At 42.5% G+C, this 24,581-nt stretch overlaps 2 protein-coding genes across 31 annotated transcripts in view; both read left to right on the top strand.

Moving 5' to 3' along the window:
- EMC1 (ER membrane protein complex subunit 1) overlaps window positions 1–8,434 on the top strand; it is a 31,005-nt gene extending 22,571 nt beyond the window's left edge. For 4 of the 13 annotated variants that reach the window (XM_070510878.1, XM_070510880.1, XM_070510879.1 and 1 more), the window contains exons 22-23: window positions 729–829; window positions 1,013–2,368. In XM_070510878.1, coding sequence (XP_070366979.1) covers window positions 729–829; window positions 1,013–1,071 — 160 coding nt within the window. In that variant the 3' untranslated portion in view covers window positions 1,072–2,368. Of the gene's footprint in view, window positions 1–699; window positions 830–1,012; window positions 2,369–4,117; window positions 4,349–4,766; window positions 4,824–6,207 lie in introns of those variants that run through there. The other 9 variants (XM_014854741.3, XM_014854740.3, XM_070510876.1 and 6 more) reach the window with 6 other exon arrangements.
- A 2,255-nt stretch (window positions 8,435–10,689) lies between these two features.
- Window positions 10,690–24,581, top strand: part of UBR4 (ubiquitin protein ligase E3 component n-recognin 4) — a 127,332-nt gene continuing 113,440 nt past the window's right edge. For 14 of the 18 annotated variants that reach the window (XM_070510886.1, XM_070510887.1, XM_070510894.1 and 11 more), the window contains exons 1-9: window positions 10,690–10,931; window positions 17,425–17,522; window positions 18,542–18,645; window positions 19,423–19,552; window positions 19,665–19,804; window positions 20,320–20,422; window positions 20,541–20,682; window positions 20,844–20,968; window positions 23,933–24,057. In XM_070510886.1, coding sequence (XP_070366987.1) covers window positions 10,756–10,931; window positions 17,425–17,522; window positions 18,542–18,645; window positions 19,423–19,552; window positions 19,665–19,804; window positions 20,320–20,422; window positions 20,541–20,682; window positions 20,844–20,968; window positions 23,933–24,057 — 1,143 coding nt within the window. In that variant the 5' untranslated portion in view covers window positions 10,690–10,755. The remainder of the gene's footprint in view (window positions 10,932–17,424; window positions 17,523–18,541; window positions 18,646–19,422; window positions 19,553–19,664; window positions 19,805–20,319; window positions 20,423–20,540; window positions 20,683–20,843; window positions 20,969–23,932; window positions 24,058–24,581) is intronic. The other 4 variants (XM_070510888.1, XM_070510895.1, XM_044769845.2 and 1 more) reach the window with 1 other exon arrangement.

Here is a 24,581-nt window from a genome sequence, read left to right on the forward strand (position 1 = left end):
CACGTGAGGAAAAGAGGAGTATGGTCCGGAGAGAGACGGGAGGTTAAAGCTGGGGAACACATGGGAGGTAGCAGGGTTTCAGAGGAATGTGGACTGGGATACTCTAGGGGGAAGAGCAGGAACTGGCATAGTGGCTCAATGTTTTGGGTTTTTTTTTTTTTTTGAGGAAGATTAGCCCTGAGCTAACTACTGCCAATCCTCCTCTTTTTTCCTGAGGAAGCCTGGCCCTGAGCTAACACCCGTGCCCATCTTCCTCTACTTTATATGTGGGACGCCTTCCCCCGCATGGCGTGCCAAGTGGTGCCATGTCCGCACCTAGGATCCGAACCAGCGAACCCCGGGCTGCCGAGAAGCGGAATGTGCGAACTTAACCTTGTGCCACTGGGCCGGCCCCATCAGTGTTTTGGTTTTAAAATGGCCCTGACTTTCCTCCTTTAGTGTGGAATACTGGTCGTCTCTTATTTGTTTTAGATTTAGAAACAAGGTAGGAATCCAGATCTGTCACTCTCCACACAGCTTTCTTTCTTGCAGCCCTTCCTAACATTCAGCTGCTAAATTTTTAACTACCTAATGCAAGTAGACCTTGAAGGAAGATCCGAGGCTAGATATGTGGCTTGGAAACCTCCCTGGACTCGGGCAGGGCAGCCAAGAGATCCCCTTAGAGCAGTGTGAGCGCCGATCCTGGCTGATGTCTTACAGGGAGGAGAACCTGATCCCATATTCTCCAGATGTACAGATCCACGCAGAGCGATTCATCAACTACAACCAGACAGTTTCTCGAATGCGAGGTATCTACACCGCTCCCTCAGGCCTGGAGTCCACTTGTTTGGTGAGTCAAGCCCACAGCCCGGCCTGTGCCACCTTCTCCGCAGCCACCCTGGTTGACAGCTGCTCTTTGTTTCACCCTTGGGAGAACAGCTGAGGATTCCATTTCCTTTCTCACTGGAGTTTGAGGTGGTGGCGGATCACTCGCTGCCTTTCTTACGGAGTTCTCATCCCCTCTGCCTTCCAGGTCGTGGCCTATGGTTTGGACATTTACCAAACTCGAGTCTACCCATCCAAACAGTTTGACGTCCTGAAGGATGACTATGACTATGTGTTAATCAGCAGTGTCCTCTTTGGCCTGGTTTTTGCCACCATGATCACTAAGAGACTGGCGCAGGTGAAACTCCTGAATCGTGCCTGGCGGTGAAGCCCAAGAGCCACTGCCAGACGGCGGGGCCATGGGGGCGGAGGGGCAGGTGGGAAGCTCCAGCTGCAGTTCGACAGGTTGGTGGAGGACGCACTGGGCACTCACCTCGGTTAATGTCGTGGGGGCCGATGGACTCTCCTGGAGCCTCCTTTTGGGATATGTCTGATGCAGAGTCATCGGGAGACGCAGGCCGAGCTTACTCTCTGCGCCGAGTCTCAAGCATCTTGATGCACTTTCCCCTCAAGTCCAAAGGCCACTGCCCTGTTTCCTTTCTTTGCCGATCTGTGAATGTTGCTTTGTTTTTTTTTGTAAGACCTCCAACAGATTTTTCTCTTTTGTGAGGCCTGTTCAAATTGCTTTTGGTTGGCTGTTTCCCAGGTTTCTCTAGAAATCTTTCGGACTGTTTCCCTGTCTCATGCTTCAAAGTTGGAAGGGAGCTCTTATCGACAACTCCACCTTATAGGTGCACTTGCTGTTTTACGTTGGGGAGAAAGAAGATCCATCCTTAGCTGAGGTTTGAGGACTGATCCAGCTGCTCATGGCTTCTCTCCAAAGTACTTAGGGCTGAGGAAGCTATATATGGTGTCAGACGTGTTTTATCTAAGCCTCCAGTTTCACGCCCTCATTCATCAGGTCGGGCCACCCACCCTTCGGTGCAGTTTATCAGCAGTCGACTGTGTAATAGCGTGTTGGTTGGTAGGTCATTGCCTATACTATTCACGCGAGATGTGTCCAAGCTGAGGCCTCGTTCATACTACTGAATTGTCTGATCCTTGACCTCACCCACTGGCTGGTCTAGCCTTCCTATAACCTCATTAAAGAAAGTTGTCCTTGTTTAAGAACTGCGTTATTTATTTGTAGTTCTAGAAATAAATTAATGTGTGGGTCACTATATCTCTCTTAAAATGAGCAGATGTTAAATCTTATTGATCTTTACAAAAGGGGAGAGAATAGGCAGGGGTGGGAAGCTGCATCATGTGAGAACAGCATGCTGGATGGCTGGGCTCTTGTCTCTGTAACAGAGTAAGAAATCCTAAAGGTTTCCCTTGTTCATGGGTTTGGGGAATGATGGGGTTTTTCTTTACTGTGAAGAATGAAATGTACAGAGAGAGACCTCCTGCCCTGTGGGGAGAGAGGTACATTCAAGCGTCTGAATAAAGCAAGTGACGAATGACACTGTTGAAGTCCTTTTCTGTGGCTTTGGAACATCACTTTGAGGCTACTTTTGCATTAGAGGGAACAAAAACCAGTGTGGAAATGGAGTGAGTGTATTTTAATCAGGAAGCATGCCAACTTAATCATATAACCGTTGTGTTATTTAAAAACAATTTTTCATCTTTGGTTCTATGCTGATGGTAGATTATGGCAGAGAGGGAAGAAAAGTGAGAAGAATTTTACTTTAGTAATAAGATTGTGAAATTGATCTCAACGGATGAATGAATGAACATCTGAGTATCTCCAGAAAAAAACAGGCATCTCTTCATCCCGACTCAAGGCAAATTTTGCTCACAGTGACCTAGGAGAAGAGAGTAAGTATGAGTTAAAAAAAAATTCTGGCCTAGTTTTGAGAAAGCCTGCCTGGAATTTTGAGTGTCCTGTATAAATATGTGCAAGCTGTATCATTAGCTTTTGCCTTACTGTCTGTTCTGCTTGCACGGCCCAATAAATCTGCTAGATTCTAGTTTTCATTTATCTATGAATGTGCCAGAATCTGAAAGAACAAGCTAACGAGAGGGAGGTTATCTGCCCTTGTGTAAAATTCCCTGTATTTCAGCTTTAATCATTACTATTTTACTGAAAGTTACCTCAAAGCAGGTGCTTAAAATAGCTAGAGCTAATGACATGGTCAAATCTAAGTCTTCTTAGTTCTCAGCCTTTCTTAATCTTAAAGCAGCGTCTACCTATGGCTTTGAAACGATTTCCTCTCAATTCTCTCATCTCTTGTGTTGTGTTCCTCTTTTTCTGTGCATGTCTCTTGAGCCATCTGTTCCCCCTTCTTCACTAATTAGGTTAATTTTGGAGCCCCCTGCAATGTTTCACTTAAAAAAGTAGATTCTTGGGGCCGGCCCGGTGACGCAGCGGTTAAGTTCTTATGTTCTGCTTCTCAGCAGCCCAGGGTTCGCCGGTTCGGATCCCGGGTGCGGACATGGCGCCGCTTGGCACGCCATGCTGTCGTAGGCATCCCACATATAAAGTAGAGGAAGATGGGCACGGGTGTTAGCTCAGGGCCAGGCTTCCTCAGCAAAAAGAGGGGGACTGGCAGTAGTTAGCTCAGGGCTAATCTTCCTCAAAAAAAAAAAAAAAAAAAAGTAGATTCTTCAGTATTTTTCATATTATTTTTTTATTAGTTGTCAACATACAAGATCTTTTGGTAAAATTTTGCAACTAAATAGTTTTTAGTGATTCTTAGTCCCTGTTGGGAATAAGGTAAACTGGTTTGTGGCTTTATTTATGATTTTTCCTTAGCCTTTGACTCTGGGCAGGAATCACTTATTGGGGAACATGCATGAGTTAAATACGGGATTGCAGTTACAACAGAAATTCAGGGTCAGTAAGAACCTTTTTTTAATTTTGAGAGCTGAGAGAATTTTTTTGGAAGGGGGGTTAAATGGTAATGTATTATGCCCGCCTACCCTCTTAAGATCGTAGCTTAGTGATTTAATACCACTTTTGGAAGAGGTTGACACCTGCTCCCCTCCCCACCTTCCCAGCAAAGAAAGGTGAGCAGGCTCATATGCAAATAATATGGCTTTATGGTCATAAATTAGGGGTGGCGTTAATAAACAACTTACCCTGCAGTTTAAGAAATACCAGACTTAAACTTTGCTGAAACTCAAATAATTTTTGTTAGCATTCCTCTAATATTTATTTTGCTGAGTCCACAATTCTAAATTTTGAGCTGACTCATTCTACCTTTCTCTATAGAGTAAAATGCTGGATCCTGATCACCCTTTTGTCTGCACTGCAGCAGATGTGGAACTTCTTGAAGGTATCCTTTAGCCCTCTGTTTAGCCATAAATCCTTGTCAGGCTCTGTCATTTTAATGATAGATGTTACTCCTTGTTACAAAAAACACCTGGGACAGCTTACACAAATGCAGTGATACACGATAAAATGAAAATTAACTGTGTGATGAGACAGCAACAAGAACAAATATAACTGAAAAGGAGATTGGTTGAGACACATTTGTGGCGGACACCCCCCCCCCCCCCATCTATAATCCATCTTTTCTTCAGGGCGCTCAGAATCAGTCCCTAGATTAAGCCAGATCTGCAGAGAACTAGCTGTGCATCTAGGTTGAATTTGGGGCCAGTATTTTGTCACAGCCTCTTCTCTGGTCCCTCTGGGCTCAGTATCAGGAATAGTTGTGTCTCTCTCTTAAGTCACTTAACATTTTTTTCCCTTTGATTTTAAATAGAACATGCATACTATAGAAAAATTTAAAGTATAAAAATTACTTGAATGTGAACTAGTATTAATTATTCGCATGGGCATTGATAGCCTGAGTTTTGTGCTCTTGTATACAAACTATTAATGGGATCATGCTATTTAATTCTGCTACTTGTTTTTTCAGCGAATAAATTTTGAACATCTTGTATTCATAGAGATGCCCTAAGTCTTTTCTGGAGCAAAGTATGACAGAAAAAATACTGCTAAAGAATGTGTTAGAGACTTTAATGCAAGTCACCTAACCTCTCTGAATGTGTTTCATTGATTGCGTGAGGGCACAGGTTCTGTGGTCTGTAAGGTGTCTTTCAGCTCGGTAATTTCAGATTTGTAATCTCACTGCCCTTATAAATTGCTGTTCTCTGTCAGAGCCTAGTCATAAGCTACAATTATCAGAGTCATCCCAAGATTTACCTGATTTCTGCTCATTTAAAATTTTACGTCATGAATCTATTCTTTCTCTGTATTCTTTATGTGGAATGCTTTCTTCTCTTCTCAAAATCTGGCTTGTCCCAAATCTGAACTCCATGAAGCCTTCCTTGTTGACTCTGGCCGCCCCGGACCTCCGAGTTTCTTGGTTAACCACACAATTTCCTGAGTGACGCGGCCTAGTGTTTTATTATTTCAGTCAATCGGTGTCTCCCAGGGTTTGTTAAGCTGTTTTCTGAACGCTCCACTATCTTAACCATGAAGCTGCTACCTGACAAATTGTTCCCAAATGGTTATACCTTCTTTGACAGTTGTCCCTAGTTTCTTAAATTTCTACAGTGCCTTTGGTGTCTTAGTAAGGAATTCTTATATTTATTGAAATGCCAAGAGATAGTCCTACTCACCTTTTTTTGGTGTGCTCTGGAACATGAGCTCTGACAAACCCTATTTTACTGCTTAAAACAAATGTTCACAAGATCATTATGGGAAATAAGCTTTGTGGTACCATAATTTCAATTTTGAAAGGGGAAGATACATTTTTGGTATATTATATTTATGTGTACGTATATAAACAAAATAAAAAGAACTTTGATTATTTAGACTCAAAGTCCAAATAGGCTTTTGAAAACATTCTTTATAACAACCAGTCATGTGCCACATAATGACGTTTTGGTCAAAGACCGAGTGCATAGACAACAGTGGTCCCCTAAGATTAGTCCCATGTAGCCTACGTGTATATATATATATATAGTAGGCTATATACCACCTAGGTGTGTGTAAGTGCATGTTACGATGTTCGCACGACGAAATCGCTTAATGACACATTTCTTAGAACATACCCCTGTTGCTAAGTGACGCACGACTGTACCTTAATATTAAAAAATTGACAATTATCGTTCCATAATCAAAACAAGGTAGACAACATTCTATGCACTTTTATTTTTTTGTAAAATGTAAACTGAGGTGTACCACCTACCTTTCAATAATGAAGGAGATACTGGTACTTTCTATGAACTACTTCAGTTTTTGTTGCCAAGTTTATTTAAGCAGGCTATGTAAGTAAAAAAATAAACAAACAATGCCAGAAGAATTAAGGTGAGTCTCTCCTTTAAAACCTACCCCCACCTTCTGTTTTCCAGAGATAACCACTGAACAATTTGGTGTGGAGCTCTCCAGACCACATGATGTTCTGCACCTGGATTTTATCGCTTACTATCATCATGGAGAGCTTTCCATATTAGCGATATGGATCTCTCATACCCTTTTTTATGGTCACAAGGTTGAAATTCTTAAGTGTTATTCCATTAGAGACTCTTATGAGATCAATCAAATACTCTTTCAGGGAAGTCTGTCTTGTATTATTTAGACCATCTTTCCAGTAAGGATTTATAGTAACATAAAGGATGTTTGCCCACCTGCCTCCTCATTGTTTAAGGAGTTTGAGTGTGATGTCAGTTGAGACTGACCTCTAACCAAGAAGCCATTTTTCCACTAGCACTAAGGCTAATATAAATTTCTGAGCCATGATACCGAGAGGTGCCTTTTCCAGGTTTAGAGATGAGGCCATTCAGGAAGTATCTCTATAAACTAGCCATAGATTTAGATTGAAGCACACTCTTGTCTACTGTTACCTAACATGCAATCTGGAAGAATGAAAGTTAAGAAAGCAAAAATACATTTCAAAGGCACACTTACTCATATCAGCTCCACTGTCCTTTATGGGTTTGGAGATAATTGTCTATCCCATGTGCTGTGATAAAATAAGCTAGAGCAGAAGACTGATAACCAGAATGCCAGGTTATCGATAATGAAGACTGTCATTGCAAAGAGGACTAGAATACTTACGTCTGCTAGTTGGAGTATCTATTCTCTGCTATGCAAAAGCCTGTATAGCAAGTTAAAATGCTATGCTAAGTTTGCTTGGTTATTATGGAGTTAAGAATGGCGTGTAATATCCTATGCATGGTGTTTCTTTTAGGCATTTATCTGCAAAAGAGACCAGAATATTCACTTCCTCTGACCCAGGTAGCCCCTCCCCACCCCCCAGCAGTGCTAAAGGATACAGTGTAATCCTTTGACTCCACTTTTCTGGACTTTATACTACTTTCCTTCTGTTAGTGCCTGCCACATGTCATTATACTCTAATCATAAAGTGAAGTATTTACAAGGCTTTTTTTTCTTTTAACTTTTTTTTTTTTTTGAGGAAGATTAGCCCTGAGCTAACTGCTGCCAATCCTCTTCTTTTTGCTGAGGAAGGCTGGCCCTGAGCTAACATCTGTGCCCATCTTCCTCTACTTTCTATGTGGGACGCCTACCACAGCATGGCATGTTGCGCGGTGCCATGTCCGCACCTGGGATCTGAACCGGTGAACCGGCTGCCGAAGAGGAACGTGCGCACTTAACCGCTGCGCCACTGGGCTAGCCCCATAAGTTATTTTGATACAATTGCAGACTTACAGAAAAGTTACAAGAATAGTACAAAGAATTTTCAGATACCTTTCACTCAGATTCCCCAAATGTTAACGTTTTACCCCATTTGCTTTATCCTTCTCCTTCCTGTCTCTCTCTCCTGTCTCTCAATCTTGTCCAAAACTTTGCTGAGTGTAAATCCTAAAACATGGCATAGCAGATCTGAGGAATGGAAAAATCATTTTTTTTTTTTTAAAGATTTTATTTTTTCCTTTTTCTCCCCAAAGCCCCCCGGTACATAGTTGTGCATTCTTCATTGTGGGTTCTTCCAGTTGTGGCATGTGGGACGCTGCCTCAGCGTGGTCTGATGAGCAGTGCCATGTCCGCGCCCAGGATTCGAACTAACGAAACACTGGGCCGCCTGCAGCGGAGCGCGCGAACTTAACCACTCGGCCACGGGGCCAGCCCTGGAAAAATCGTTTTACAAAACAAAACTCTTGGGATGTATTTTTGATCTTATGTTATTTGGTTTAAGCTGAATTAGTATATCTAAGCTTCATTTTGCAGTAAAAGCGTTAACTCACATTGGCTATTACTGAATGCTATTGTAAATTTGGGTGTTCACCTTCTTCTAATTTTGATAATTTCAGTTGTGCTCTTTCCTTCCTCAGTTTTCTATAAATCTTGCTTTCTGCTACTCTGTAAAACTGACATTCTCTTCTAGTCCCTGCGCAATTGCCAAAATTATTTCTTTCTCTTAAAGCAAGAAGGCTGCAAAGCACATTTTCTTCTTTGTTTTAAATTCATACCATACAGAATGCACTATTATGGGAAAAATAATCAATACTTGTGGATTACAAATGACCGTATCATATTACTAAATTGAATTAGGCTTCTAATCTATTTCCTTACATTCTTGGTATTAAAAAACCAAATTTCCGTTCATTGTGAATTACCAAAAAGGAGCTGCTGTCCATTTCTGGTTTCAGTGTTGCATTAGGAGTTTCCACAAAATATGCACTATTGGTTCTTGTAACTTTGTGATTGACCTTTGTTGGCCTCTGGGAGCTAATAGCTATGGTTTATTCATCTAATTGTTTCTAAACACACCGTCTCCAGTAGGATTTATTTCAAGCAACTATGTATCAGATGGAATATTTTTGAAACAAAAATGCCATTATCTCTTGCTTTTGAGGTTCCTGCAGTGACACTGACCTCTTCTTGTTTTAGATTGAGGTCTAATTTACAACCACTAAGGTGTACACATCATAAGTATATAACTCAATGAATATTGTGTGTATATCCATGTAACCATGACTTGTGTCAGGATATAGAACTTTGCCAGTTCCCAGCAGATCCCCTCATGCTTCCTCCTAGTCCGTACTCCCACACTGATCTTTAAACCACACCATGCAGCTGTGGCTGCTTAATTTTTTTCTTTCGTTGCATTTCCTATATCATATCTCTCTTTTATCTGTTTTAAAATTTAGTTCCTTGCCCAGACATTTGGGATTACAAAGGAACTAGTATTTTGAGTCCTTCAGTTAATAACTCATAAAGATTACTATTCTTAGTTTCTATCTTATTTTTTTGACCAGAGGTATTAGAAGCTGCTGTTTCATCTGGAAGTCTTTTTTCAGCCCGCTTCTTTGTTGTCTACATTTAGAATGTAGATGCCATTCCAAATTTTTGTAGCAACACAAGAACAAACCTCCAATGCTGAAATTAATGTGGTATCTATAAAGAAAGATTTTTACCTAGAGTGCTTTCCTGAAATCCGAGCCATAAATGTTAACAAGTAAATAATGTGAGTTCAGGTACAGATGCAAAGCTCCTTGTGATAGTCTGCATTTGCCTTTTTACTGTCTTACAGCTGCCGCAGATGGGGGGGAGGGGAGCAGGAACACCGGACCTTTCATTATTTCCTGAAACCTCTCCAAGAGAACCTTTGCAGGTTAATTTTGTCCTTTTGGTAAAATAAAATAAATCTCCGAAGAGCCGCTATAACATTTTTGGTCTCCAGCCTTCTGCTTAGGGCTCTGGTTCAGTATCTTAAAATAGTGCAGTATTCAGTTATGGAAAGGTTTTTCTCCATGTCTTTCATTTTTCATATTTTTATGTTTAAGAAACCTACTGTTATTATCCCCTGATATAAATAAGACACTAAGGGAAAATCCCTACTGTTATCATTGAAGCTACTTCTCCTCCAAGACTGGCCTTGACTGAATTTTATTTCTAATGTAAAATAGGTCTTTTCTTACTAAAAGTGCAGACTGATCACCAGGTACCAATTTATCTACACTGGTAACAAAAGGAGCTCTTCCAAAACCTGGGGGAGAATTTCAGGGCTTCAGGATTTTCAAGCCGTCTTCACGGTTCTCACGAAGATTTCTTCAGGCGGACTGTGGGCCAGAGCCGAGAGCCTGACGTCGTCCCCCAGGACCGCACCCGCCCAAGAATGTCCTCAACGCACGCACACCTTTCCTTGAGTCAAACTCTCCAGTCAAACTGCTTTTCCCTCGGAGATCTGGAACGCAGATAGTTTTATCGGCAAAAATCTAGACGTTGTCCCCTGTTCGTCAAAGCTTACATTCTTTGCCAGTAGAAAAATGGGGAAAACAGAACCTTACGTGGCAAAATGCAGAGAGCTATGCAAACACGGGCCGGTAAAATCACTAATGGGGGGTAACCAAAACATAAGTGGGATTGAACTCGGGAAAGTAAGGAATAGGGATTACAGCATAGCGAGAGGTGGTGTGAGGAGAACGAACTTTGTAAACTCTGAAGCGCTGTAGTATTACTATCACAAGGAGCACTGGGGAAGGGAAGAAGCGGGTGCCAGTGATTAGGCTTCGGTCTCCTCGTCCTCGGCTGTCTCGGGCCGGGGCCAGTATATTCGCCGATGCGTAGTCCACTCCGTTGCCCTGGTCTTGCCAACTGAAACCAAGTCCCAAACTCACCTTTCCCGGGTGCCCCTAACCCACATTGCTCCTACCGCCAGGCACGACTCGCAGCGCGCACGCGCCGAGGCTAATGCTCCCCCGCCCTCATCTGAAGCTCCACGTCCTGCGCAGGCGCAGCGCCCCCGACCCGCCCCCACGCCGCGCCACACTCCCCCGGAGCGAGCGGCGGGAGGCCGTCCCCGCGCGTCGCGTGTTTTGGCCAGCGACTGCGTCGCGCCGTCTGACGAGCCGAATGCGTCACTTCCGCCCCCTCCCGGGAGGCGGCGCTGGGCCGGTGGCAAGCCCCCGGAGGGAGCCGCAGTAGTACGACGGAAGATGGCGACGAGCGGCGGCGAAGAGGCGGCGGCAGGGGCGCCGGCGCCTGGGGCCCCGGCGACGGGGTCGGAGACGACCCCGGGCTGGGAGGTGGCGGTGCGGCCCCTGCTGTCCGCGTCCTATTCCGCCTTCGAGATGAAGGAGTTGCCGCAGCTGGTGGCCTCAGTCATCGAGAGGTACCGGGCGGCGGCCCCGGCTGGGCGGGCGCGGGGAGGGGGAGGGGAGGTCGTCGGATCGTCTGGACCCGCTTCCCGGGCTGCCTCCTGCCGCTCGGGGACCCCCTCTTCAGCCACGGCTTCGGGGCTCCCCGGCCCCGAGAGACGACGGCTGGTCCGGGGTTCCTTCTGCCAGCCCGTGTAAATCGTCTGTGCCTCAATTTCCCTCGCGAGCAAAACTTTTGAGGAAGCCCTCTCGGGAGGGCGTGGCCGGACCTGTTTGGGAGTGACTTTGAGATGCATCTCGCTCTTAGGGGAGCGTTCCCGGGGCTGCCCCTGTGTTAAGGTCAAAGCGCTGATGAGTTTGCATTTCTCGCTCGCACTCATCCCCCTAGCCTGGGCCGGAGCGGAGCCCGGGGTTTAGATTGGAGACCTACCGCATAACTTAATAACGGTCTCGGTGGTGCTGTAATCACTGCGGGCACGTGCTTTTTCTGTGCCACTGAAGCCACTAGTGACCCCGGATGACTTTCTTTTCCGGTTGCACTTACTGTATATTGCTGCTGTCTGATTTACAGTATTTCGGTGTGTTAGTCTGAGAGGTCATTTTCCCAAAGAAATAGGTTTTTTTTTTTCTTTCTTTCGATAAAATGTCTTCAGACTCTTTTACGAACGGAACTGTTTATTGGTTTGCTGTTACGTGGTTTTGTCTTTTTGTACAGAGATTCTTAGATTGTGAGAGTTGTGTTCATACAGGGCCGTGGTATCAGAGTGCCTCCCTTTTCCTGACTTACCTGGCCTAGAGCAGTGTTTCGTTCGTTTAATTGTAGACATGCTTTTAAAGCCACTCACATTCATTTCCAAACCTTACTTCAGCGACTCTGTACAATTGATAACTGGGTCATTTTAGCTTCATGCCAAGAAGGGTATATCTACATGTTATCCAGAGAGGCGGAAATTGCAATTTATTACTCAAGGGAGGCCCAGGATTTGACAAATTGTTCGTTATAGTGCTTTTTTTTAGGTTTGTGATGCTTTGGATGCAGTTTCTTTTATAAAAAACAAATTATAATAAGATAATGGTTGGGTTCGGTAACTTCACAGTCAACTTTACAGATGGATTTTCTTATCTAATTTTAAGCCAAGAATGTTCTGAAGATGTAAACAAGTATGGAAGATACTATCAAATTGTGTAGCCTCTTTTTAACTGTTTTAAACATTTGGATTAGTGGTATTTTCCCTGAATTATACTCTTATGTTACTTATAATTGACAATATTCCACTCTTTTTAGAACATTTGCTTTTATGTTTTTATGGACATGAGCTGAGTAGGTTATAAAGTCATTTATTGACACCCTCCCATACATCTGGTGTTCCTGGCTCCTGGCTTTTAAACCATAATAGTTCAGCAACTCCCTCCAGCCTCTGGAAGGAGCCTGTGTTTGTAGTCACTAGTAAGATCTCTCTTCATGGTTTAAAAAAGAAGTCCAAACCAATGGCTGTTTACTAGCGCAGACTTTTATTGGAAGGCAAGATCTTTGAAGTCTCTGTTCTGGTTTTTGTGGCTCAGTTAACTTTGAAAGCCTGTTATGTGTCCTTTTCAGGCTCTGTGAGAGGAATATGAGCTTAAGAAAAATTTCCAGAAGAAATATCTGGCTTACAAGTTCTTTATGGTTAAAACAACTGAACATATCAAGTTCAGTTTGATGTAGACCAGAGGTTGGCACACTTTTTCTGTAAAGAGCAGATAGTAAATATTTGCGGGCCATACAGTCTCTGTAGAGTAGGCAGCTCGGCCATTGTATGGAGAAAGCAGCCATATGCACTAGATAAATGAGTGGGTGTGACTATGTTCCAAAAATTTTATTTATGGACACTGACATGTGAATTTCATGTGATAGTTACATGTTACAAAATACTCTTCTTTTGATTTTGTTTCAGCCATTAAAAAATGTAAAACCATTCTTAAATGTGGGCTGTACCGAAAACAGGAGCCCCAGCGGATTTGGCCAGCAGGCCGTAGTTTGCTAACCTCTGGTTTAGAGCACAGAAATTAGTACCCTCCTATCAGTATTCTATTTCTCAAAAGTTTTATTTGCTTTTCAAAAAAACAAAATAAGGGTGTCAGAATTGTGGCAAATTTGTTGTGGCCCTGGAGTATAGGACTAGCTCAGAGCTAGCACTATCCAGATGGATTTAGTTTTGTAGCTAATCCAAGGTTCAAGTGCCTAGGCTGTTACTTTACATCTGTGACTGCCGCTGCCTTCTTCTGTGGTTCTGTTGTTATGCCTGCTGTGTTTTTCTTCCTTGCCTCCAAGGACCTTCTATTTTTCTGTTGCAGTCTACTACTTTTTGAAGACCTGGCTCCATGATGCCAGCTCTTACTTCTTACCTCGCAGCCTGCTCATCCACTGAGTTCCTCCCTTCTTGACTGTGGGGGATGATGACACGTGTCCTAAGAGACTGCCCAGTACTGCTTTCTGTCTCTCTATTCTTCCATGCTTTTATGGTTGAAATTGACTTTTGGGGTTTGAAGAAAAAGTAGATAAAAAAATTCCTAGGTTCAGACCCTATTTGTTACGTAAGACTTGTAAGCAAACGGAGAAACAAAGGAGGAATAGATTAGCACGGATAAATTGGGAAGGTACTCTTAAAAGTGTTAGTAGATTTTTAAAAGTTACCTGAGTTGAATTAAAGGGCACTTCATTTTCATTTCTATTCCCTTTTCCTAGCATGTCTTTTGGAAGTAAAGATTGAAAATCTTTCAAACACCATTGCTTTTCCAGACCAGAAATAGGGTTAGAACTAGCTTAATGGAGTGCATGCTATGTGTGGGATTAATTAGTATAATTGCGGAATGTAGTCTTATGTTTTAATGTCCTATCAAATATAGAATTCCTTTCTTAACTGTGCAAGAGATGTTGGTGAGCATGGTTGTCTTTGAACAGTTTGACTGACTTTTTGTAGATTACAAAGAAAAAAATATGCCCCTTTTCCCTGAGCCAGGCCTTGCTTGCCTGTCCTGGCTTCCTGAGTGATAAGCGTCTTTGAGTCTCTGCCTCCCAGCTATTTGATAAAATTTAGGCCAGAGAGACCTGCTTGGGAAGGCAGAAGCTGTTACAATATCCCCAATAGATAATGCATGGTCATTTCCTAAAAATTTTGAAAGGGAGAAAGGAATGCACTAATGCTAGGATCTTGAGTTTATATGCAGTAGGACATAGGTTTGTGATTGACCTACAGAAAATAAAAGAAAGCCTGCCACCAAGTGATAGAGTATAATTGTAAGATTAGACCTCTTGACGAGTTAATGTTTCCATGTCTTCACCACAGGGTTGTCAAGAGTATGAGGGACTCTCTGAAAGCTTTCAGTTCTTTGGTTAATGTGTATTAAGTACTCTGTGACACACAGCACATGTTCAGTAAGCATACATTTTTTTAAATGAATATAACCATTAATGTATTCATTATGCTTACTTGTTTGATGATTGTAAGTATCATGAAACGAGTAAGCGTAGTGGAGTCTGTACTTGGCCTTTTATGATTCTGCTGGGTTGAGAGGAGTTTGTGGAGCTTCCACAGTTTACAAAAAAGATAAGAATAGTATGTTATCTAAGAGGGACAAGGGCGGTGAATCCTTAGTCTTTTAGTTTGCCCTCTCAGATTTCCACCTCTTCCTAAAAAAACCTAAATATTTCCAGGCCCTAGGCCATTCTTTTTTTACTTACATATCAAGTTGGATTTCTCTGACCTGGCTGCTTAGCTGCTGTTTCTCTTTGTACTCTGCACCGCCTTTATTTTGTGTGGAATGCAAACTCTTCAGATCCCCTGTCTGCCAGCGGTGTTTCGGGAAGAAGCAGATGTTTGAGGCAGATAGCTTGACCGCCTGTAGGAGAGAGATACTTACCTTTGCGTCGCCTTATTTTTCTTCCTCTGGGTTATGTTTGCCTCCAGTTTTTTCATTCTTCTCCTTCCTGTTTAACTGCTTGCCCTTTGTTCCATTTTTCCCCTTTCTTTTCATTCTCAGGTGTCTTGGTGTCTCTCAGATTCTTAGGGAATGAGGGTGGAGTAAGGAAGTATGGCAGCCTATCTTTATTAGCTGACTCATACACACTTGTTTCATTAAAATCAAGAGACAGACGTTGTTCTTTGGGCCACATGTCCACATGTCTACTCCCTCTTTCAAGTCTTTTTAAAACCATTTCCTCAGGTATATTCTTAGTTATCTTAGGCGAATTGTAAATGGAGCTCAAGACTGCTCCATTTTTTTTTCCTTCTCCTCCCGAAAACCCCCCAGTACGTGGTTGTGTATTTTAGTTGTGGGTCCTTCTAGTCGTGGCACATGGGATGCCACCTCAGCATGGCTTGATGAGCGGTGCCAGGTCCGTGCCCAGGATCCGAACCTGCGAAACCCTGGGCCGCTGAAGTAGAGCGTGCGAACTCAACCACTCGGTGACGGGGCCTGCCCCAAGTCTGCTCCATTTTTTCCATGCCAACATTATCTGTCCCCAGAGTGCATTCTTTCTTCTTTATTGGAATAAGGCAGTTGTGTATTTCTAGGCCAGGAAGTAGGGTTTATTAAATCACAATGGGGCAACATTGAATGAGGCAATTAAATGAGTTTATTCCTATATTTTGGGTATATTTCATTATCCAAATGGGAATGAAAGCAACAGAATAAGTTTGTCCTTTGGGTGAGTAGTTTTTCTCTTAGTTCTGGTAAACCTGGTCAGCTGAAAAATGGGAAGGTAAGCAACTATGAACTTTTGAAATAAAGCAGAGAAGGTAAATAACTCAGATACGTCAAATTACAGCGTGGGAAAATCTTAGAACAATGAATAAGAAAGTACAAGGGTGGAAGTGAAGGAATAATTAAGTGTATGAGGTAGAAGCAGGGGAGTTTAGATCTATGACCCTTACCAATGTGACGGCCACTGGAAACTTTGAGTGCTACTTGATACTGAAAGGTTTTTGTTTCCTCCTTTTTTCCCTCTGTCAAGTAAGGAGAAATGATCCCTGGTGGGCAGGAAGATCCTTGCACATCATAGGTTCTCCGTAAATATTTTTTCTTGGTGAAGGAGTTATTCCAAGATAGGGAACTGATCTTTGATAAATACCCATTTATCCTTGATAAATCCCCAAATAGCAAAATGTTTGCAATGCCAGACTCTTGAGTGCTGTTTGAGGTGGTTTGTCACTTACCTTGGCACCTTCCAAATGTTGAACTTGTTGTTTTGGCTCCTGTGTTGATTTGGCAAGTGGATAGAGTCCTCATTCTGTTTACATTTCTCTTCCTAGGCTGGTACTTCTGGCTGGAGAATTAACTCTCTGAGGAAACTATTTAGGTGCATCGCTCTGCCTTTTCCATTTAATAAGATACATTTTAGTGTTTTCTTTGCTGTCTTGTTTCATGAATTGTGGATTAGCATCTGATTTGATAGAGAGAATGATGTGAGTGTATCCAGCCTTTAGACCTAGTTGGGCTTCAGATTTTCACAAGAAGAGAGGATTTCTTCAGCTCACATAAGGGATGTGGTTAAAAATCACTGGACTTGTTGTGATCTGGCTGTATCGTATGGGGAGAGGGGCTCTGGTACCTAATGAATTTTGAATTTTGGATTTTAGCATCTATCAGATGATTTCTTCCCTTGAGTTGTTGATTCTTTTTTTTTCTTTAAACTTTTTATTAAGATTATGATAGTTTACAACCTTGTGAAATTTTGGTTGTACATTATTGTTAGTCATGTTGCAGGTGCACCACTTCACTCCTTGTGCCCTCCCCCACCCCCTTTTCCCCTGGTAACCACCAGTCAGTTCTCTTTGTCTATATGTTTAACTTCCACCTATGAGTGGAGTCATACAGAGTTCATCTTTCTCTATCTGGCTTATTTCACTTAACATAATACCCTCAAGGTCCATCCATGTTGTTGTGAATGGGACGATTTTGTCCTTTTTTATGGCTGAGTAGTGTTCCATTATATATATACCACATCTTCTTCATCCAGTCATCAGGTGGTGGGCACTTAGGTTGCTTCCACGTCTTGGCTATTGGAGTTGTTGATTCTTTTAAGTTACTGCATTATGGGCTGGCCTTGTTTGGTCTTCAGAATGAGTTACTATCATCTATACTCCCACTAATAGTATTTTGAGTGCTCTGGTCTACCCCTTTTTGGCCAGCACGTGGCATTTTTAGCTTTTGGCCTTTGCCAATCAGTAACATAGGACAAAATGGTATCTTGTTATATTTTAACTTGTATTTCTTTAATTCTAAGTGATTTTGAAAATGTTTCCTGTTTGTTAGCTTTTGCCACTTACTAAGCTTGATGCCTTGAACAAGGTACTTAACTTTAATTCTCTAAGTTTCACTTTCTCAATCTTGAATATCGGGTTGATAACAGCCTGCGAAGTAGGGTTGCTATAAGGATTAAGTAAGGTAATGCCAATAAGGGGTAGGATATCTGGCATATAGTAAGCACTAAGTAAATAAATGTCGACTGAATTATTTTCTTTGCAGCGAATCAGAAATCCTGCACCACGAGAAGCAGTATGAGCCATTCTACTCATCTTTTGTTGCACTTTCCACACACTATATTACAACAGTTTGCAGCCTCAGTAAGTATTCCACTTTTGTCACTCCCTTCTGAGGGCTTGTGAATAGGGGGTTGTATATCCTCTTGTTAGAGTGTTTGAACACAATGTTAATGAAGTCTGTATTTTACCACTCCTAACCTGTTCACCCAGGTGTGGAGGCAACTGTCAGTCTAATAAGGCTCTGGAAGTTCCTTTACCTAGGCCAACCAAGAGGGATTTGAAAGCTATTTGGTTTGGACACCTGCTTCATAACCCATTAAGTTATACTTTCCTTACCTTCTTAATCAAAAGCATTTTATTGATTTCACACATATAGTTACTAGTGTGTTAATTTCAGGGGGGCTGGTGGGGAGGATGGGTGGATACTGACCTGGGGTTAGCAACCACTAACCAAGGCTGTGTTCCTTATTTGGTTTTGATGAGAAAGTAAATTCTCCTTTTGTGTTCTCTGGTATATGAAGGGATTTCAAAGTTCCCCATCTTTTAAACTTTTCTACCCAAAAAGCGATCAAGCTCTTATTTTCCACTATTTCTGAATTTTTGCATTTTTAGTTTTTTTGTACTAACTCAGTTCTGAAGAATTCTGATTGTTTGTTTACTTAACTAGTTTCCTAAGCAAGTAAAATGAACGGAAGCTATTGGGTTGCTGAATAATCTTTCAGTGTCCAGTGCTGTTTATTAGAGGCACTGGCTACTTGTAGAGGAGTCACTTTCAGCTTGAAGAAGCTTTGTAGGAAACCCCTTTGCAAAAAGGCGTTTAGAACCCATGGGAAAGGATAGACAGTCTCTGCCAGTGGTTAAGAGCATGAACTCTGGAGCCAGACTTCCTGGGCCTTTAAGTGATTGGGGGTTATCCATGCCGGGATGCTGTTGTCTGCCCCTTGGGTTGTTGGCTCTGAATAATTATCATCATAGAATGATACTGGGAATGTTAGACATGTGAAACTCAGTTCTTGTTTTGTTTGATTTATTGACTGATTTATTGACTATGAAGTGAGATATAGCAGTCTGGGGTTAAGTAAAGCTTATTACTTTCTCAGTTCCTCGGAACCAACTTCAGTCGGTGGCAGCAGCCTGTAAAGTCCTGATTGAGTTTTCTCTCCTACGTCTGGAGAATCCAGATGAGGCTTGCGCTGTTTCCCAGGTGAGAGTGATGGCCCCATTCTGGCCCTTATTTTGAGGTAGGATTGTGACTGAGTAGTGGAATGATGGAGAAGGGATGGCATAGAGCAGAGGATGGTAAACTTTTTCTGTAATAGGCCAAATAGGAAATAATTTGCTGACCAACCAGTCCCTGTTGCAGCTAGTTGCTGCCTTTTAAACTCTGCCTTTGTAATGTGAAAGCAGCCACAGACAATACGTAAATGAATGAGGGTAGCTGTGGCCAGTAAACGTTATCTATGAAAATAGGCAGTGGGCTGAATTGGGGCTGTGGTTTGCTAACCTCTGGGATAGAGAGCTGCAGAGACTTTTTCAAGGATTGCAAAGTTACCTGCCTTCAGGGGCCAGGCAAGTAACACCAAATGAGTAATGCATGCTAGTGAGAAGGGTGCAGGACCCAGCTAAAGGGGCCGATCACTGTTTGGCTTCAGCTGTTTGTTGCTATGCAGGAGTACAGGCTCAAAGTTGCTGTGTCTTGTGAATTATTGAGAGAGAGAAGAAATCTGGATTAGTATGTTAAGCCTTCCCTGTTTTGAAAAGTTAGCCATAACTTCAAATTAAAAACAACAGCAACACCGTGAGGACAATAAGACAAATCTGCAAGCCCGATATGGTCTGAGGATAGTCAACTCTGATCTCTGCTTTAGTGTTTTTCCTAATTTGCAGTTCTTGATATAAGCCTAAATTTGGCCCTGTGCCACTTAGAAGTCCCAGAAGAGTAAAATCTTCTAAAAGACATATTGCATTTGTTTTCTTTCAGAAACACCTGATTCTCCTCATCAAGGGCCTGTGCACTGGGTGTAGCCGACTAGACAGAACTGAAATTATCACGTTTACAGCAATGATGAAATCGGCCAAGCTGCCGCAGACAGTGAAGACGCTCTCAGATGGTGGGTATTCCTTTGCCAGACGGTTACTTGGCCGCTTCCCTGTCCAGCTTTTAGCTGTTTTACCTTCTCATGGCACTGTCCTCATCCCTTTGTTTGCTTTTGTATTTTGTAGTGGAAGATCAGAAAGAGTTGGCCTCACCAATAAGCCCAGAGTTGAGGCAGAAGGAGGTACAGATGAATTTTTTGAACCAGCTGACGTCAGTTTTCAACCCTCGAACTGTAGCATCACCACCCGCTGGTCCACAGACTCTGGTGAGTTACTTTAGCCAAATGTCCTTATCCCATGGAGTTTTTTAAGATGAGAGAGAATGCTAGAAAAAAAAATTAACAAACATAGTTTATATTTGTGATATAAAATGATGTACATGCCTATTGTAGGAAAAAATGGAAGAGTACAAACCAAAAAAAAGCAAATCTCACCCTAGCTCCTTTCATCCACAGTTACTACTATTTTGATGACCATTCTTCCAGCATTTCTCATTGTAAATAAACAAATATAAAGAGCATGTACAATTTTTTGTAAAAGGCATCACTCTACCAGCTGTAGAATATATATATTTTAGAGCTATATATTTTTGCTCTCCTCTTGGGAAAATAGCTTGTATTTTTCCCAGCATTAGAGAGGAATTTTCCCCTCATTAACTGGGAGTCTGAAGAGTACCGTGGAGCTGCTGCTTACTTTGGACAGTTGGCTTGCTTCTGAACCAGGGCAGCAGTCAACAGATGATAGTATCTTGATAGGTCTTTCACATCTTGTTTCTCTTCAGGCGGAAGGAGAAGGTGATGAGCAGTCATCCACAGATCAAGCCTCTGCTATCAAAACCAAGAATGTATTCATAGCTCAGAACGTAGCTAGTCTTCAAGAGCTTGGTAAGACTCTTGATTGTCAGAAAACTGGTTTCTCTGCTTTCAAAAACTCCATAAGTGGGAAAGAATCAAGCAGCAGACAAAGGCCTATTTGTGAGGTCAAGCCTTTTTGTTAATTCAGGTGGCTCAGAGAAGCTACTGCGTGTGTGTTTGAACCTGCCATATTTCCTGCGCTACATCAATCGCTTTCAAGATGCGGTGTCGGCCAATTCCTTCTTCATCATGCCTGCCACAGTAGCAGATGCCACTGCTGTTCGGAATGGGTAAGGTGCTCCAGGCTGCATATGCTTTACATTCTAATGCTGCTATCAAAAAGAGAGAAAATGGTTAGTTGTTACTGCGTGTCAGCTTTCTTTAACTGTCGGATTGTAGAATCAAGTGATTCAGAGAGGCACTTTTGTTAATCTCCTCTTTTATGTTCCAGTTTTCATTCATTGGTGATTGACGTAACTATGGCATTGGATACCCTTTCTCTACCTGTGTTGGAACCTCTCAATCCTTCTCGTCTACAAGATGTGACAGTCCTCAGCCTAAGTTGTCTGTACGCAGGTGAGAAGTTATTATGTCTGGTCTCATTTTCTCAGTCAAGCACATGTATACTTTCAGGAAACCATGAGCTATTTCTGAGTACTCAGCTGTCTCCCCCTTTACTTGGCCCCTTCCACCAAGGTTCATCTAATATCTGGGTGAAATGAGGTCTCAGTAGGAATTTTGTAAGTTGTCCTATTGTTCAACTGCTGACATTGTCTTAAATGCATGTTTGATTTCATAGTATGTGCAGATAATAAGTGTCTACTGGATATTGAAATGGAACAGTATGTAGTCCCTGCCCTCAAGGATCCTGTGCTGGAGCAGTGGGGGACAGACAGGAATGGATGGTATAATGTGAAACAGGAGGTGATAAGGCAGCAGGAGAAGTCTTGAGTGTTATGGGCACACGGAGAAGGGAGGGATTGCGTCTTGCTGTGGAAGCAGGTTTGGGGACGACTTCATGGGACAGGTGGTATCTGTTTATGTTGATAGATGTGACTAACGTTGTTCTCCCTGCTCTTACAAAATCCCCCTTCTTCCTGTTGATCGTGCCGCCTTGGAAGTGGGGCCTGACAGCTGGTGTGGACTTTCTTTGAAGTTACTGTTACAGTAACTTTTTGACCCAGTTCACTGATCCTTGGTTTTAAAATTCCAAGAGTTACCATAGCCCTGGTATGTCTTGGAAGATATGATAATTTCCAGAGTTCACTTGGTTCTGCAAGTGAGGATTTGAACACTCTTGGATGCCTGGCCTTGGGACCACCAAGAAATTGCTGAGATTGCTCATCTCCCTACATTCTTTGAATAGCTTTATTTTGAACATGTGTGTGCAAATGGAAGTATAAAAATAAAGGCAGTTTAAGGGGCTGGCCCGGTGGTGCAGCGGTTAAGTGCGCACGTTCTGCTTCTGGCAGCCCGGGGTTCCCTGGTTCGGATCCCGGATGCAGACATGGCGCCGCTTGGCAAGCCGTGCTGTTAGGCGTCCCACATATAAAATAGAGGAAGATGGACGCAGATGTTAGCTCAGGGCCAGCCTTCCTCAGCAAAAAGAGGAGGATTGGCAGCAGATAGCTCAGGGCTGATCTTCCTCAAAAAAAAAATAAATAAATAAAGGCACTTTAATTCAGGGGAGGTAGCAGTCATGAAGATCTGTTCTTGTATCTCACAGGGCAGGTAGAATGTCAGCCAGGCTGTATCCCTAGGCAGAGGCAAAAGCAGGACCAAAAGTATTCTAGAGTTTGGGGGAACATATTGTGTAAGTCTGTGTGTGTGTAAGTCTGTGTGATTAGTGGGTGTTATACAACTGGAAGGAAAGTAGGACCCAATCACAGCAGGCTTAGAAATGCAGTCTCAGTCATTGGACCATATCCCGCAAGCCAGTAGAGACTGTTAAAGATTTCAAAGTGTGATGTGAGCTGAGCTACATTTTAGGAAGAACATTCAAGCAGTAGTATGCAGGATATTTTGTTTGGCGAGATGAGAGGCAGACGATCTGTTAGGAGGAGTTTGCAGTCATTCACATGAGACACAGTAAGGGCCTGGGCTAGTGCAGCAGCAGTAGGAACGGCAAGGTAGGGCTACATGTGAGAATGTGCTCTCTCCAAGCCCGTTTCCAGTATTTATTTCCTAGGCCTCTACCTCTGATCTTTGCACTTTTTAATTTGGGGTTTAATTTCAATTTTCAGGGAATTTCTTGAATATCACATGGATCTCAGTATACTTAGTCAATAAGGATTAAAGATTCCTTAAAAATTCTTAGTTGGATTAAAGATCCCAGATTTGGTTTGATGGAATTTGATCACCTGGGATTTGATTTAAGGAAAGGGATTTGGCCTTGATGTCTTAGAGATGTACTAAGTGTGGGATTTTTTTCCCCTATAATCTTAAAAAAAACTTAACAAAAATATTTTAAAATTAGCAGATTTTATTTTTAAAGCAGTTTTAGGTTTACAGAACAGTTGAGCGTATTGTACAGAGTTTCCATATACCCTCTCTTCCCAGTACACAGTTTCCGTTATTAACGTATTATGTTAATATGATACATGTTATAATTGATGAACCGGTATTGGTACATTATTATTAACTGAAGTCCATAGTTTACATTAGGGTTCCCTCTTTGTGTTGTACAGTTCTGTGGGTTTTGACAAATGGGTGATGTCATACGTTCATCGTGACTGTGTTAGACAGAATGGTTTTACTGCCCTAAAAATCCCCTATGCTCCTAGTACTCCCTCTCCCCTACTCTTTTACCCCAACCCCTAGAAACCACTGATGTTTATACTGTTGCCGTAGTTTTACCTTTTCCAGAATGTCATATAGTTAGAATCAACTATATAGTATGTAGGTTTTTCAGACTGGCTTCTTTTGCTTAGAAAATGCATTTAAGGTTCCTCCATGTCTTTTTGTGGCTTGATAGCTCATCTCTTTTTATTGCTGAATAGTATTCTTTGTGTGAATGTACCACAGTTTGTTTATCCATTCATCTGTTGAATAACATCTTGATTTCTTCCATTTGTTGGCGTTTATGAATAAAGCTACAATAAATATTTGTGTGGATGGAAGTTTTTGACTCATTTGGGTAAATACCTAGGAGTGTGATTGCTGGATTGTATGGTAACACTACGTGTTTAGGCTTGCCGTTATGGAATTTACTTTCAGTAATCAGATCATGGACTTGCTTGTGGGTGGGTTGTGTTTTTGTTTGTTTGTTTTTGGTGAGGAAGATTGGCCCTGAGGTAACATCTGTGCCAGTCTCCCTCTATTTTGTATGTGGGACACCACCACAGTGTGGCTTGATGAGCAGTGTATAGGGCTGTGCCCGGGATCCGAACCCGCGAAACCCAGGCCACCGAAGTGGAGCGTGCAAACTTAACCACTACACCACTGGGCTGGCCCCTGGGTTTTGTTTTCTTGTTTCAGTTTTGGTGGATTCCTGAGACCGACCATGCCATAATTAGAATCTGTGCATCTTTTGTTTTGCAGGTGTGAGTGTGGCAACTTGCATGGCCATCCTTCACGTGGGGAGTGCCCAGCAGGTGCGGACAGGGTCCACGAGCTCCAAAGAGGAAGACTATGAGAGTGATGCAGCTACGATTGTCCAGAAATGTGTAAGCCGGGCCTCAGGGACGCAGGAGCCTCAGTTGTTCCACTGAGGGGGTGTGGCCCATCCCACCTTCTTCCTTGGTTGAGGAGAGGATTGGAGTCCTCTCCACACTCCTTCCCTTTGGGTAGTAGGTCTGAGAGATATGCACTCAGCTTGTTTATTTGGCAGATTGCTTGACTCTGCAGAAAACACTGCACCTTTGTGGTAGCAGTGGACCTCATGAAAGATGAGTCATTTAATCAGCAAATGTATTTGAGGGCTTACCATGTGTCAGTGTACTTTTAGTGGAGACAAGATGATTTCAGATAGCAGTAAGTGTGTAGGACCAATAAATGTGATAGAAAGTGATCTGATGTGGGCCTGGGTGTGTTGCTTTAGATTGGGTGGAGGGAACCCTCTGGGAAGGTGACATTTGAGTTGAATGAAAAGTGAGAGTCAATGCCATGTGAAGATCAAGAAAAATGTGACGGAATTATATCATTGGAAAGTGACTTGAGGATGTTTAACTCTTCAAGCTAAGTTAATTTG

Source organism: Equus asinus, chromosome 5 (genome assembly GCF_041296235.1).
Source record: "Equus asinus isolate D_3611 breed Donkey chromosome 5, EquAss-T2T_v2, whole genome shotgun sequence".
Taxonomy (NCBI): Eukaryota; Metazoa; Chordata; class Mammalia; order Perissodactyla; family Equidae; genus Equus; species Equus asinus.